This window comes from Stegostoma tigrinum, chromosome 6, assembly GCF_030684315.1.
Source record: "Stegostoma tigrinum isolate sSteTig4 chromosome 6, sSteTig4.hap1, whole genome shotgun sequence".
Lineage (NCBI taxonomy): Eukaryota > Metazoa > Chordata > Chondrichthyes > Orectolobiformes > Stegostomatidae > Stegostoma > Stegostoma tigrinum.
In genome coordinates, this window is record NC_081359.1 from 14,355,319 (window position 1) to 14,368,848 (window position 13,530).

The 13,530-nt window shown below is 42.3% G+C and overlaps 1 protein-coding gene across 1 annotated transcript in view; it reads right to left on the minus strand.

Moving 5' to 3' along the window:
* The window catches only part of LOC125453227 (collagen alpha-2(IV) chain), a 195,852-nt gene that overhangs the window by 77,653 nt on the left and 104,669 nt on the right, over positions 1-13,530 (minus strand). Inside the window, exons 14-18 of the mRNA XM_059646445.1 lie at positions 13,203-13,256; positions 12,959-13,021; positions 12,826-12,870; positions 5,691-5,744; positions 1,807-1,870 (exon numbers count right to left, since the gene is read on the minus strand). Coding sequence (XP_059502428.1) covers positions 1,807-1,870; positions 5,691-5,744; positions 12,826-12,870; positions 12,959-13,021; positions 13,203-13,256 — 280 coding nt within the window. The remainder of the gene's footprint in view (positions 1-1,806; positions 1,871-5,690; positions 5,745-12,825; positions 12,871-12,958; positions 13,022-13,202; positions 13,257-13,530) is intronic.

A 13,530-nucleotide genomic window follows, 5' to 3' on the forward strand; every position in this document is an offset into this window, starting at 1 on the left:
ATATCTTTAGCAAACAGGGTTAAGGAAAATCCCAAAGCCTTTTATGCGTACATAAGGACCAAGAGGGTAACTAGGGAAAGGGTTGGTCCACTCAAGGAAAAAGGAGGGAAGTTATGCGAGGAGTCAGAGAAAATGAGTGAGATTCTTAATGAGAGCTTTGTGTCAGTATTCACTGAGGAGAGGGACATGTTGGCTGTTGAGGTTAGGGATAGATGTTTGATTACTCTAGGTCAAGTCGGCATAAGGAGGGGGCAAGCATTGGGTATTCTAAAAGGCATTAGGGTGGACAAATGTCCAGGTCTGGATGGTATCTATCCCAGGTTGCTGAGGGAAGTGAGACAGGAAATAGCCGGGGCCTTAACAGATATCTTTGCAGCATCCTTGAGCATGAGTGAGGTCCCGGAGGACTGGAGAATTGCTAATGTTGTCCCCTTGTTTAAGAAGGGTAGCAAGGATAATCCAGGTAATTATAGACCGGTGAGCCTGATGTCAGTGGCGAGGAAGCTGCAGGAGAAGATATTGAGGGATAGGATCGATTTAAATTTGGAAAAAAATAGGCTCATTAGTGATAGGCAACATGGTTTTGTGCGGCGACGGTCATGTCTTACCAACTTGATAGAATTCTTTGAGGAAGTTACAAAGTTGATAGATGAGGGAAGGGCTGCGGATGTCATATATATGGATTTCAGTAAGGTGTTTGATAAGGTTCCCCATGGTAGGCTGATGGAGGAAGTGAAGTTGCAAGGGGTCCAGGGGTGTATTAGCTAGATGGATAGAGAACTGGATGGGCAACAGGGGACACAGAGTTGTAGTGGAAGGGAGTTTCTCAAAATGGAGAACTGTGACCAGTCGTGTTCCATAGGGATCCATGTTGGGACCACTGTTGTTTGTAATGTATATAAATGATCTGGAGGAAGGTATAGATAGTCTCATTAGCAAGTTTGCAGATAACACTAAGATTGGTGGAGTAGCAGATAGTGAAGGGGACTGTCAGAGAATGCAGCAGAACATAGGTTGAGTGGAGAATTGGGTGGAGAAATGGCAGATGAAGTTCAATACAGGCAAATGCGAGGTGATGCATTTTGGAAGATCCAATTCAAGAGCGGACTATGTGGTAAATGGAAAAGCCCTGGGGAAAACTGATGCACAGAGAGATCTGGGTGTTTAGGTCCATTGTGCCCTAAAGTGGCAACGCAGGTCAATAGAGTGGTCAAGAAAACATATGGCATGCTTTCATTCATTGGACAGGGCATTGAATACAAGAGTAGGCAGGTCATGTTACAGTGGTACAGGACTTTGGTTCAACCACATTTGGAAAAACAAAACTTTCTTCCACAAAAATGTGTGTATACTGGAGGCTACCTGGCTCATGACTGAAACATGTAACTAAATTTTAGTTACATAAGAAGATCAATATGCAACAAAGGTGTGTGAAAGGGACAGAAATGAAGGTCAGCCATGAGCCAAAACAAAGAAACAATATCAAGAAGCTGATTAGCCTCATTCTGGACCTTTTTATTATTCACAAGTAGGCCAGACCAGGTATGCATATCAGATTTCCTTCTCTAAATGTCATTAACGAACCAAATGGGTTTTCAGAACAATAGTGGCCATTAAGCCAGCGTTTTAAATTCTGGATTTTCACCATCTACTATTAGCCTGGATCTCTGGACCATTAGCCCAGTGTTAACACCTCTACTGCACCTTGAGGCTATAAATCTGACAGCTGTTTCCCTGTTACTCAGTTTGTGCTGCTGCTGGAAAACAAATTTCATGCCTCTCTGTACCTAAGGAAAGTTCTCGCACCTTTGGGAATTGATCCAGTAAAAGTGATGGACTGTCCAGGTAGCCCTGGGTCACCTCGGTCACCCTGTGGAAGGAGGGTAAGACATCAGTGAAAATAGTTACAGCTTCACATTTCATTGCATTTGTTCAGCAAAGATTCAGTGGCATGATGTAGATGCATTCAATATTCCTCTTCACTCCTTGGGGAAAGTAACTGCTAAAGTGCCTCTCTCACTCGTGACAAAATATATCTGGCTTCATTCGAATCAAACCAGTGGAATGAGAAATGTGCAATTTGGTTAATCTACTCTAACAGATCTTCCCCCAGGTGGTGAACATAGATAATTACACCAAAGCATCACTGACTGCGCATGTTAACTCTCAGCTAAATTGATCAACCCTTCTGTTTGCAAAACAGCTGGGCAATGGGGGCAGAGTGGCTCACGGCAGGAGGAGGGGCAAGGGAGGCTGGAAAGCTGAGGTTGGGGTGTATATTCCCAGAGGTAGCTCTGAGTTAATACTATTAACATACAATGATTTGAATTCCCAGCATTACAGGCAAGTTGGTCTGAAGGGCATGGATAAGAGTCTGGAATTTTTGCTGAGCATGAGGATGTAAGGGCATAAAACATAGGGACATAAGAACTAGGAGCAGGAGTAGGCCATCTGGCCCCTCAAGCCTGCCCCACCATTTAAGAAGATCATGGCTGATCTTTTTGAGACTGAGCTCCACATACACACCCACTCACTATAGCCCTTAATTCCTTTACTGTTCAAAAATTTATCTGGCCTTGCCTTAAAAACATTCAGCGAGGTAGCTTCAACCGCTTCACTGGGCAGGGAATTCCACAGATTCACAACCCTCTGGGTGAAGAAGTTCCTCCTGACCTCAGTCCTACGTCTGCTTCCCTTTATTTTCAGGTGATGCCCTCAAGTCCTAGTTTCACCTGCTAGTGGAAACAACCTCCCTGCTTCCACCTTATCTATTCCCTTCACAATCTTATATGTTTCTATAAGATCTCCCCTCATTCTTCTGAATTCCAATGAGTATAATCCCAGTCTACTCAGTCTCTCCTCATAATCCAACCTCTCAACTCTGGAATCAACTGGGCGAATCTCCTCTGCACCCCCTCCAGTGCTAGTATATCTCTTCTCAAGTAAGGAGACCAAAACTGCATACAGTACTCCAGGTGTGGCCTCACCAGGACCCTATAGAGCGGCAGCATAGTCTCCCTGTTTTTAAACTCCATCCCTGCCATAGTACTTATATTATACTTACATCCATGTACTTATATTTTGCAAATAAAAGTACAAAACTCTGACTCAATTAAATTACTCAGACAAGAAGTGAACCAACAAGTGTTTCACTGATGATAACTTCAGATATGTAACTCACCGCAGAAGTTGTGGAACCATGCTCTGGAACAAACAGATGGCTCAAGGTGCACATCCCTGGGCTTTCACAGCTGAACTGTCCCAAATGTGAAAAACCCCACAAAACTAGGGAATTGGGATGCAGCAAAGACAGGGCAGGGTGGGGTAAATCTGTTTGCATTGTCCTTGTCTTTCTGAATGAATCTGCACATATCCTCCGAATGACTGCCTATGTGGAGTTTGCTTGTTCTCTCTGTGTCTGCGTGGGTTTCCTCTGGGTGCTCGGTTTCCGCCCACAGTCCAAAGATGTGCAGGCTAGGTGGATTGGCCATGGGACATGTAGGGTTACAGGGAGAGGTTGGGTGTTGGTGAGGTGGAATGCTCTTTGGAGGTTCAGTGAACTTGATGGGCTAAATGGTTTCTATCTTCAATTTAGGGAGTCTTTGATTCTACGAATGAATAAAAAAAGACACTCAATATAAAGATATGGTCTGGTTGAGATGAAATGACTTCGGGCGCACAGAGAAGCTCTGCCCACACTCTAGGGACAGTGTTTGAGGTGGGACAAAGTTTTCTCTTACTGCTGCACTATCAATGGAAATCCAGCCTCTGGCAGCAGTGGTTCATCCAGACTGAGCACCAATGGTGGAAGGAGTAGATGTTTGTGGATGCAGCTCCAATCAGGTGGGCTGCTTTGTCCTGGATGGCGTCAGACTTCTTGAGTGTGGTTGGAGCTGCAATCGTCCAGGCAAGTGGGGAGTATTCCATCACATCCCTGATTTGTGCCTTGCAGATAGTGGACAGGCTTTGGGCAGTCAGAAGGTGAGTTACTCGCCAGGGTATTCCTAACCTCTAGCCTGCTGTTGTAGCCACTGTGTTCGGGTGGCGAGTCCAGTTGAGTTTCTGGGTAACCCTCCAGGATGTTGACAGTGGGGAATTCAGTGATAGAAACACCGATGAATGTCAAGGGATGGTGGTTAGAGTGTCTCTAATTGGAGAGTCATTACTTGGCATCTATGTGGCACGAATATTACTTGCTACTTATCAGCTCAACCCTGGATATTGTCAAAATCTTGTTGCATTTGAACACTAACTGGTTCAGTATTTGAAGAGTTATGAATGGTGCTGAACATTGTGATGAACATCCCCACTTCTGACCTTGTGCTGAAGGGAAGGTCATTGAAGCAGCTGAAGATGTTTGGGCCCAGATCTCCTGGAGCTGAAATGATTGACCTTCAACAACCATGACCATCTTCCTATATGTCAGGTATGACTCCAACCAACAGAATGTTTGTCCCAGATGCCTATTGACTCTAGTTTTGCCCAAGTTCCTTGATGCCCCACTGGGTCAAATTCAGCCTCGATGTCATGGGCCGTCACTCTCACCTCACCTCCAGAATTCAGCACTTTTGTCTGTGCTTGAACCAAGGCTGTCATGAGGTCAGGAGTTGAGTGGCCCTGGCGTTGCTAGTTACAAGATGACTGACAAACATGGCCGCCAGCTGCCTGCACATGCTCAGATGATGGCAATGGTGTCACATTAATGCTCCCTGCGCAGCAGAGCATTTTCACCACGCCACTGGCTGTCCATCTGCTGTACACTCCCTTTGCTTCTTTCCTACCACCAACTGCAAAGTCGCATTCCTTGATGTGTGGCTTAACCTTTTGGAGTGTACTGCTTTTTCTTGTTCGTCTCACAGGCACCAATTGCATGGAAGTCTTGGCAGTACCGACAACACACGCTGACACCTCTGTTGCACCACACTGTCAGGTCCAGTGATTTCAGAAAATTGGCTGTAAAGCTGTGTTTCCATATGTCTGTGGTCGCTACACCACTACAATACGTGCAGAGACAGTAACAATGCATGCAGCCATCTTTAAATCACAGTGAACCACCTTCCGAAGGCACCAAGTGAGAGGTGTGGTCTCCTACCTACCTACCTCAGCTGTGTCCACCTCTCCCAAATGGCGCTGCAGAGGTGTCAGAGCTTCCAGCCCTCTGCAATAAATTGCCAGCTTCGACGCCTTGCCATCTCCACTGATAGGGAGCCCAGAGGCCACCAATCAAGCAGCCAGTCTGTCTGCCAGGTAGTGGTGATTTCAGACCCCCTGAGACTGGGGTCCCAGAACCTTTGGGATACATTATATCCATGGCCAGAAAGGCCACAAAAGGAACGAGAACAAACCAGTGTGCGTGAACACGGAGAAATGACACTGTCAGTCATAAGCTGGGAAAGAGAGGATGAAAGAAGAATTTACACTTATATAGTGTCTTTCATGATCCAAGGCACTTTCCAGCCAGTGAAGTATTTTTAACATGTGGTCACTGCCACAATGAAGGAAATGCAGCAGTCAATCTGCATACTCCAAGATCCCACAAACCTGCAGGGGAGATATATAGCTATATATGATGTTGGCTAATGGATCAACTTTTACCTGAGAGAATACGTTTGACATAATCATGACAACTCTCAATTTCATCTAATGATCAGAAATAGGACCTAATGAAATTGGAACCTAACGCAAATTACCTTCATTCCTGGCTGACCGTGGCTCCCCGGAAAACCTGGGATACCTGGGAGACCCTGAAAATGACAAACAAAAAGTGTCAAGTTATCAGGAGTACATTGAATTTAGTGGAATGGGATGATTCCCTAATGGTACAAATTAAAACCAGTTTAGAGCAGAGTTGTCTCATTTGTTGAGTTAATATCTTCTTTGCATTCATAGTTCAATGGAGCCCATTATCTAGAATTCTCATAGGAGTAAAGACTTTCTAATCCAGATGTTCTAGGCAAGTCTAGAGGACAGGTGCTCACTGAGACAGATGTTCTAGATACACAGATTAGGGTTAGGGTTATACATTCAGATGTTGGAGGCAGGGCTTCCTAAAACTGATGTTTCTTCTACTGAGCTCTAGCTGATCGTTAGAACTGTACAGAAATTAAGGTCAATGTATAACTTTTAAGTTTAGTTTATCCTTTCCTAATTTTGTGTTAAGAAATAGTAGACATAGTTAATCATTTTTCCAGTCAGGAAGTATATTTTGTGTGCATGCGTTTTAATAAGGTTTTACAATTCTGAAGTAGAGATGGGTATTACCAATTCAAAACAAAATCATTGAAAAAATGTAGAGGGCAAAAGACAGGACAATCCAGGGAGCCAGTGAGTCTGTGCATTAGTGTGCAAGAGCGTGGAGGATGAAGTGTTAAACTGTCAAGTAAGGAAGTTGGCTAGAAAACTAATGGGAATTGAGTTTAGGGATCACTTATATTTGCACTGAAGTTAAGGTAATATTAAGTTAGTTGTTTGCTTTAGGTGTCCAAGGGAGAGATATCAGTTGAGGAAAGAGAGCATTTGGTGAAGGCACAGAAATTCACTTACAGCTGTGCTAGCCTGAGCAAGGACTCTTAATACGGAGATAGTGGTGGCTCTACGTGAAGTTTAAATGTGTGAAAAATTGAAGAAGCTAGAGATAGACTGGGAAATTAAAGGGAGGTGGAATGGAAATGGAAACTGGAAGGTTGGAACTCAAATTTCAAGCAAGAGTAAGAGAAAAGAATAATAGAAGCTTAAAATGACACACTGATAAAGAAGACCCAGAACTCAAAGAAACTTTCTCTGATGGAGAAAGTTCTTGACATGATCTAACGACCAATAAGGAAATGTTTAAGTTTCTACAAGCCCTATTGAAATTTGAGGAAAGAACCTGGAAACATGCTGCATAGCAATTGACAAACCAGTGATGACAAATAAATATGCTGACAGAAAAGTGGACATCGGCTACGCAGAGCAAGTTGACAAGTTATGAGAGAGATCATTCTCTTGGAAGAATTTGAAACATATTAACTTTTGTAATAAGAACCCACACTGACACCTAAGGTGTTGCAGACTGTTAGACTGGCAAGAGTCACGGTTAATGATTATGAGCTGATCCTTAAAAATTGAACCTTTTTTCTGTCACTCCTATAAACACAAGCAGAGCAGACGATGGGAGAGTGAAAGGAAGGTAAGTAGTCAGGGTAAAGAAATAATGGTTGGAAGTGCCACAAGATCTCTTCCTCCGATCACAAAGGAATGTTCTGAGATGGAGATAAAAAACAAAGGACTAAAGGGTGCATGGTGGCTCAGTGGTTAGAGCTTCTGCCTCACAGTGCCAGGAACCTGGGTTTGATTCCAGCCTTGGGTGACTGTCTGTGTGGAATTGTACACTCTCCCTGTGTCTGAGGGGGTTTCCTCCCACAATCCAAAGATGTGCAGCTTAAGTGGATTGGCCATGCTAAATTGCTCATAGTGTCCAGGGATATTCAGATTAGGTAGATTAACCATGGGCAATACAGGCTCATAGGGATTGGGTGGGTCTAGTCAGGATGCTTTTCAGAGGGTTGGTATGGACACAATGGGCCAAATGGCCTGCTTCCACACTGTAAGGATTCTATGAAGTGCTTCCATGCAATAAAGTTGTTCAAAATACTACAAATTGTAAGGAATGTCCATGGGATGGTGGCTTTTTGTCAAAGGGAAGGTTTATCAGCAAACACTGTGGTTATATTTAGTGACTGAAACTAGTCAAACTCTTTTGCTGGAGACCTATTTGCCTCTAGAGAGTTCAATGAAAACCATGTGTTAGTAAATGTGATAAGGAGGCAGCACATCCCAGTTCCATAGTACAAAGTGCAGTGGGAGCATGACTTGTCTGAACTAGTGGTAGTAGGATTTGCTGAGAAATTACATGCTAATGGAATAGACCTATTCTTGATTTATGATTTGGCTGGAATGAAGGTTATATCCTCATCCATAATGGCAGAAAGTCTCAAGGAGTTTAAGGAAATGGAATGAGAACAAGTTCCAGGTATTTTCCCATCTTTTGGGGTATGATCAGACCAATGGCTAAACAAAGTTCATCACCAGAAGTCATAGTAATATAATGGACAAAAATGTTTGTGTAACTGAAACTGTTCTTCAAGATAAGGATAATTTAAAGTAAGTATTTGGTATGTCTTCAGTAATTGAAGGTCAGGAAGCACATCCTGGAATTGAACAAGCAGCTCACGCTGATACTGGGCCTGAAGGTGTTCCAGAATACAATTGCATTAAGAACAGAGTTTTGCAGACAAAGAGGAGATACCATCACAGATCTGCAGATAAGAAATTCATGAGATAGTGGCACAGCCCAGATATCACAAGGAGATATTATGAGCAGCACATGAAGTTTCTATGGCAGCTCTTGTGGGGATATGGAAAACACAAGCATTACAAACTAATATTTTGCCTGGCTAAGACTTGATAAGGACATAGTGCAATTCTGTAAAACATGCCTTGCACATCAGATGGTGGGAATACATGAAATCAAACCAGGACCTCAGTCCCCAGTTTTTGAAGATCTAATTAGTAGGTCAATTCAGAGGAAGACCCTAATGATGATCGAGAAATCACTGCTTTCGCCGAAGCAAGGGGTGAAATCTGAATCTGAAGCCCTACTCAACTTGGAAAGCATAACTTTGCTATTAAAAACACATGGGCCATAGTCTGTTCAGTTAAAAGAAAATGAAACAGCTGTTTGTTGTCTTACAGCAGATTTATCCATCAAGTTTGAATTTCGATTTAGGAAATAGTGATGTTAACCAATGTGCAGGCAAAAAGGGAGTGCAGTAAAACTCCGTCTAATTAAATGAACATAAATCACTAAATATTGTTGAGCAATTTCTATGATAGCATCATGTCCAGATCTTCCATACTGTGCTCTGGAAATGCCAATGTTGCCCAGTGAAAGGAAGAGTAAGGGTATGGACGCAGCTCTTATACAATGAGAGGAATCAAGGAGTCAGGGAAAGTCCCAGATGATTGGAAAATCGCTGTTGTAACTCTCTTGTTTAAGAAAGGATCAAGGCAAAAGATGGAAAATTATAGGCCGATTAGCCTAACCTCGGTAGTTGGTAAAATTCTAGAATCCATTGTCAAGGATGAGATTTCTAAATTCCTGGAAGTGCAGGGTCAGATTAAAACAAGTCAGCATGGTTTTAGTAAGGGGACGTCGTGCCTGACAAACCTGTTAGAATTCTTTGAAGAGGTAACAAGTATGTTAGACCAGGGAAACCCAGTGGATGTTATCTATCTAGACTTCCAAAAGGCCTTTGATACAGTGCCTCACGGGAGGCTGCTGAGCAAGGTGAGGACCCATGGTGTTCGAGGTGAGCTACTGGCTTGGATTGAGGATTGGCTGTCTGATAGAAGGCAGAGAGTTGGGATAAAAGGCTCTTTCTCGGAATGGCAACCAGTGACAAGCGGTGTCCCACAGGGTTCAGTGTTGGAGCCACAGCTGTTCATCTTATATATTAATGATCTGGGTGAAGGGACTGGGGGCATTCTGGCAAAGTTTGCCGATGATACGAAGATAGGTGGACAGGCAGGTAGTACTGACGAGGTGGGGAAGCTGCAGAAAGATTTAGACAGTTTAGGAGAGTGGCCCAGGAAATGGCTGATGAAATTCAATGTGAGTAAATGTGAGGTTTTACACTTTGGAAAAAAGAATACAGGTATGGACTATTTTCTAAATGGTGAGAAAATTTGCAAATCAGAAGTGCAAAGGGATCTGGGAGTGTTGGTCCAGGATTCTTTAAAGGTTAACTTGCAGGTAGAGTCCGTAATTAAGAAAGCGAATGTAATGTTGTAGTTTATCTCAAGAGGATTGGAATATAAAAGCAGTGATGTGCTTCTGAGGCTTTATAAGGCTCTAGTTAGGCCCCATTTAGAATACCGTGCCCAATTTTTGGCCCCACACCTCAGGAAGGACATACTAGCCCTGGAGCGTGTCCAGCGGAGATTCACATGGATGATCCCTGGAATGGTAGGTTTAGCATATGATGAACGGCTAAGGATCCTGGGATTGTACTCATTAGAGTTCAGAAGGTTGAGGGGAGATCTAATAGAAACTTACAAGATAATGTATGGTTTAGAAGGGGTGGATGCTAGGAAGTTGTTTCCGTTAGGTGGGGAGACTAGGACCCGTGGGCACAGCCTTAAAATTAGAGGGGGTAAATTTAAAACTGAAATGAGACGACATTTCTTCAGCCAGAGAGTGGTGGGCTTATGGAATTCATTGCCGCAGAGTGCAGTGGAGGCTGGGACGTTGGAGATGCCTTCAAGGCAGAGATCGACAAATTCTTGATCTCAAAAGGAATCAGGGGCTACGGGGAGAGTGCAGGGAAGTGGTGTTGAAATGCCCATCAGCCATGATTTAAAAGGCGGAGTGGACTTGATGGGCCAAATGGCCTTCCTTCCACTCCTATGTCTTATGGTCTTATGGAATACAGACGGCGTCTTGAGTGTCCTCCTACACATATTTTTTTTCTGAACGAATATAGATTTGTCAAACGATAGTCAGGAAGTATCAACACTTCCCAGATTGTTTGCCATAGACTGTGAAGTGGGGAAATACCCTGGGGCTCTTATGAAGAGGAGCAAGACCTCCATTCAGATGGAGGAGGTGGGAAATGTATTGAATTTGAGGTGCAGGAAATTAACATTCAATTAGAATCATCAAAACCTTTGGGCATGAAGCAATTGAGATTTGAATATGACACCCTTCTTGTTGCACTGATATCCAGTTCTATGAGCAAGAAGATTTGATAGATTTGGATGAAATAAAATGGTCAAAAAGTTCAAATCATGTTGTTTCAGACACAATAGACATACAAAGCTCATAACAACAGTTCAGTTAATGGGCCTCTGAAAATAGACTTTTTAACCTGATGTAATAGTGCAAAATAATGGATGTTCCAGTGAAGTATTGCTGTTTAACTGAAATCAGTTTCTCTTCCAATTTGAGGAAATGGACATCAGTGGAGCAATTGTAACAAACAGGGAAGAACAATTGGAAGTGGGGAATCAGACCTGAAGCAGATTGTGGAATCATGTTTCTCATTCATGCCTCGAAGATGACTTTATTGAAGTAGAATGCTAGAATATTTATTTGAACTAGCATCTCAGGAAGAATCCAATGACTGATTCAAAAGTACTGACCCTGGAGTCAGGAATAACTCATTTTAATTTCAGTCACTGACACAAAGGAATGCAGTGTGAAACCAAAATTAGTTGATTTTTGTTCCTTCTGTTTGAAGTAAAATCTTGAATATAAATATTGAGGGCTATCAGCTCAAATTAACGTTAATTTTGTTTGGAGTAACAGACTGCAGGCACGGAGCTAACAGAATTTCCTGTTTGCAAGAAATATTTTTTCTTGAAAGCTTAAAACTCGAAATGCAAGATTGTTCAGATGGATTCAATTCATTCAACCATTCAGTGTGAAGGTTAGTCACAATGCTGGGCTTATGACAGTATGATTATAAATGCCACGTCTCAGGTATAAATTGATAAAATAAGTTAAGAATTTAAGAAATGTTCAAAGATTCTATAAAAATTGTATAAGAGAAGACAAACAATGAATGAATGTAAGTCTTATTTCTGTTATCTGTGTGTCACATACGCTATGATGAAATGCACTTTTGAAACGGCACTTTACCTATTCTAATGGTGGACACATTTAAAGGCATCTTTTACTGTCTTTAGTTTTAGACTGTGTCTAAAAAGGAAGAATCTGCTCTAAACCAAGGAGACTTTGTAAAGAGATAATGGGAACTGCAGATGCTGGAGATTCCAAGATAATAAAATGTGAGGCTGGATGAACACAGCAGGCCAAGCAGCATCTCAGGAGCACAAAAGCTGACGTTTCGGGCCTAGACCCTTCATCAGAGGCTCTGATGAAGGGTCTAGGCCCGAAACGTCAGCTTTTGTGCTCCTGAGATGCTGCTTGGCCTGCTGTGTTCATCCAGCCTCACATTTTATTATCTTAGACTTTGTAAAGAGGTGCTTTATATTCCCTATGTTGAAGGGAATAAATTTATTAGCTTGCTGCAGTTTTAGAGGTTAAGAAGGATTAGAGAATGGTGTGGCCATCATTTTAAGTAAAGCCAGATGCAAGTGAGATGTCATTAGGCGATTCTTTTCCTGCTAAATAGTGAATCCCTGGAATTTCTAATTCTTTGCATTCCTTCAAATGAGAGCTAGACCTGGTTCTGCCTTAGGATGAAATCACCTCTTAAAAAATGCTAAATTCTGCTGGAATTCAGATTTAGACTGATATCCCAGGCTGTCTCATTTTAATAAATGGGTTAGATAGGAATTTCTCTAATATTTTTTCAGTCCCAATTGGACCTGGGCATTTGATTAGCTTCTCTCAACTGCTCTGGGATCACAGTTTTGGGTGAGGCAAGAAATATTCATATTTTTAAATATCATATTTGTGTAAGACAAGCTGAATGGGCCAGTAAGTCTTTATCAGGCTACCATTGTTCAACGCTCCGAATCTATGACAAGATGAAGTGCACATACTAACCGATATCTTGACAAAAATTAAAATCACAATCTACTTTCTAAACCACTTTTTCCAACTCATTTTCTATTACTGAGAATATTTTCTTGTATTTTACTTTGACCGTATGTTAATTTAACTATCTTGGAAGGTTCCACACTCTGATAAAGTGAAAGCAAGTTCCATCTCAGGCTATAATAAAACACAAAGGCAGACATTGCTTTGAGGAAGGGATAGGAAGGTTACAGTGAATGTGCAAAAGTACAGTCATATTTCTATGTAGATTGTATACTCACTTTGTGGCCTTCAGAACCTGGGGGTCCATCCAAGCCACTTGCACCCTATAACAATAAGGAGTTCATTTTAAGGCTAAAAGCAGTAAAAATGGTCTAATTTTGGAACAAGTGTTTCAGATCAGATATCACATACCCTTAATCCTGGAGGGCCCATGATTCCTTCTTCTCCTTTCTCACCCTTTGGACCTGGAACTCCCTAAACAAAACAACAATTACAAATATAGTGTTCCTAACACATTCAGTGGATGATCTGAATACAACATGATGTTTGTATTCCACAATGAGAATTTGAAAGGCAGTAGTGTTGTTGGATCTGGAATCACATTAAACAATCCAAGCATGTGAACCCACCTCAGGCTCTACATTGTGAAACTCACCGGTTCCCCAGGGCCACCTAATTCTCCTTCAAATCCTTGATCTCCTCTGTCACCCTGAGCAAGGAATGGAAAACAAGAAATGAGGAGTGAGAAGAATGACTGGGGGATGTGACAGAAGCATATAAAATTTATGAAGGCAATAGACAAGATGGAGAAGGGACGTTGTTTCCACTGGTGGGTGAAACTAGAACTGGGGGCATAGCCTCAAAGTAAGGGGGAGCAGATTTAGGATGGAGTTGAGGAGGAACTTCTTCACCCAAAGTGTTGTAAATCTGTGGAATTCCCTGCCCAGTGAAGCAGTTGAGACTACCTCATTGCATGTTTTTAA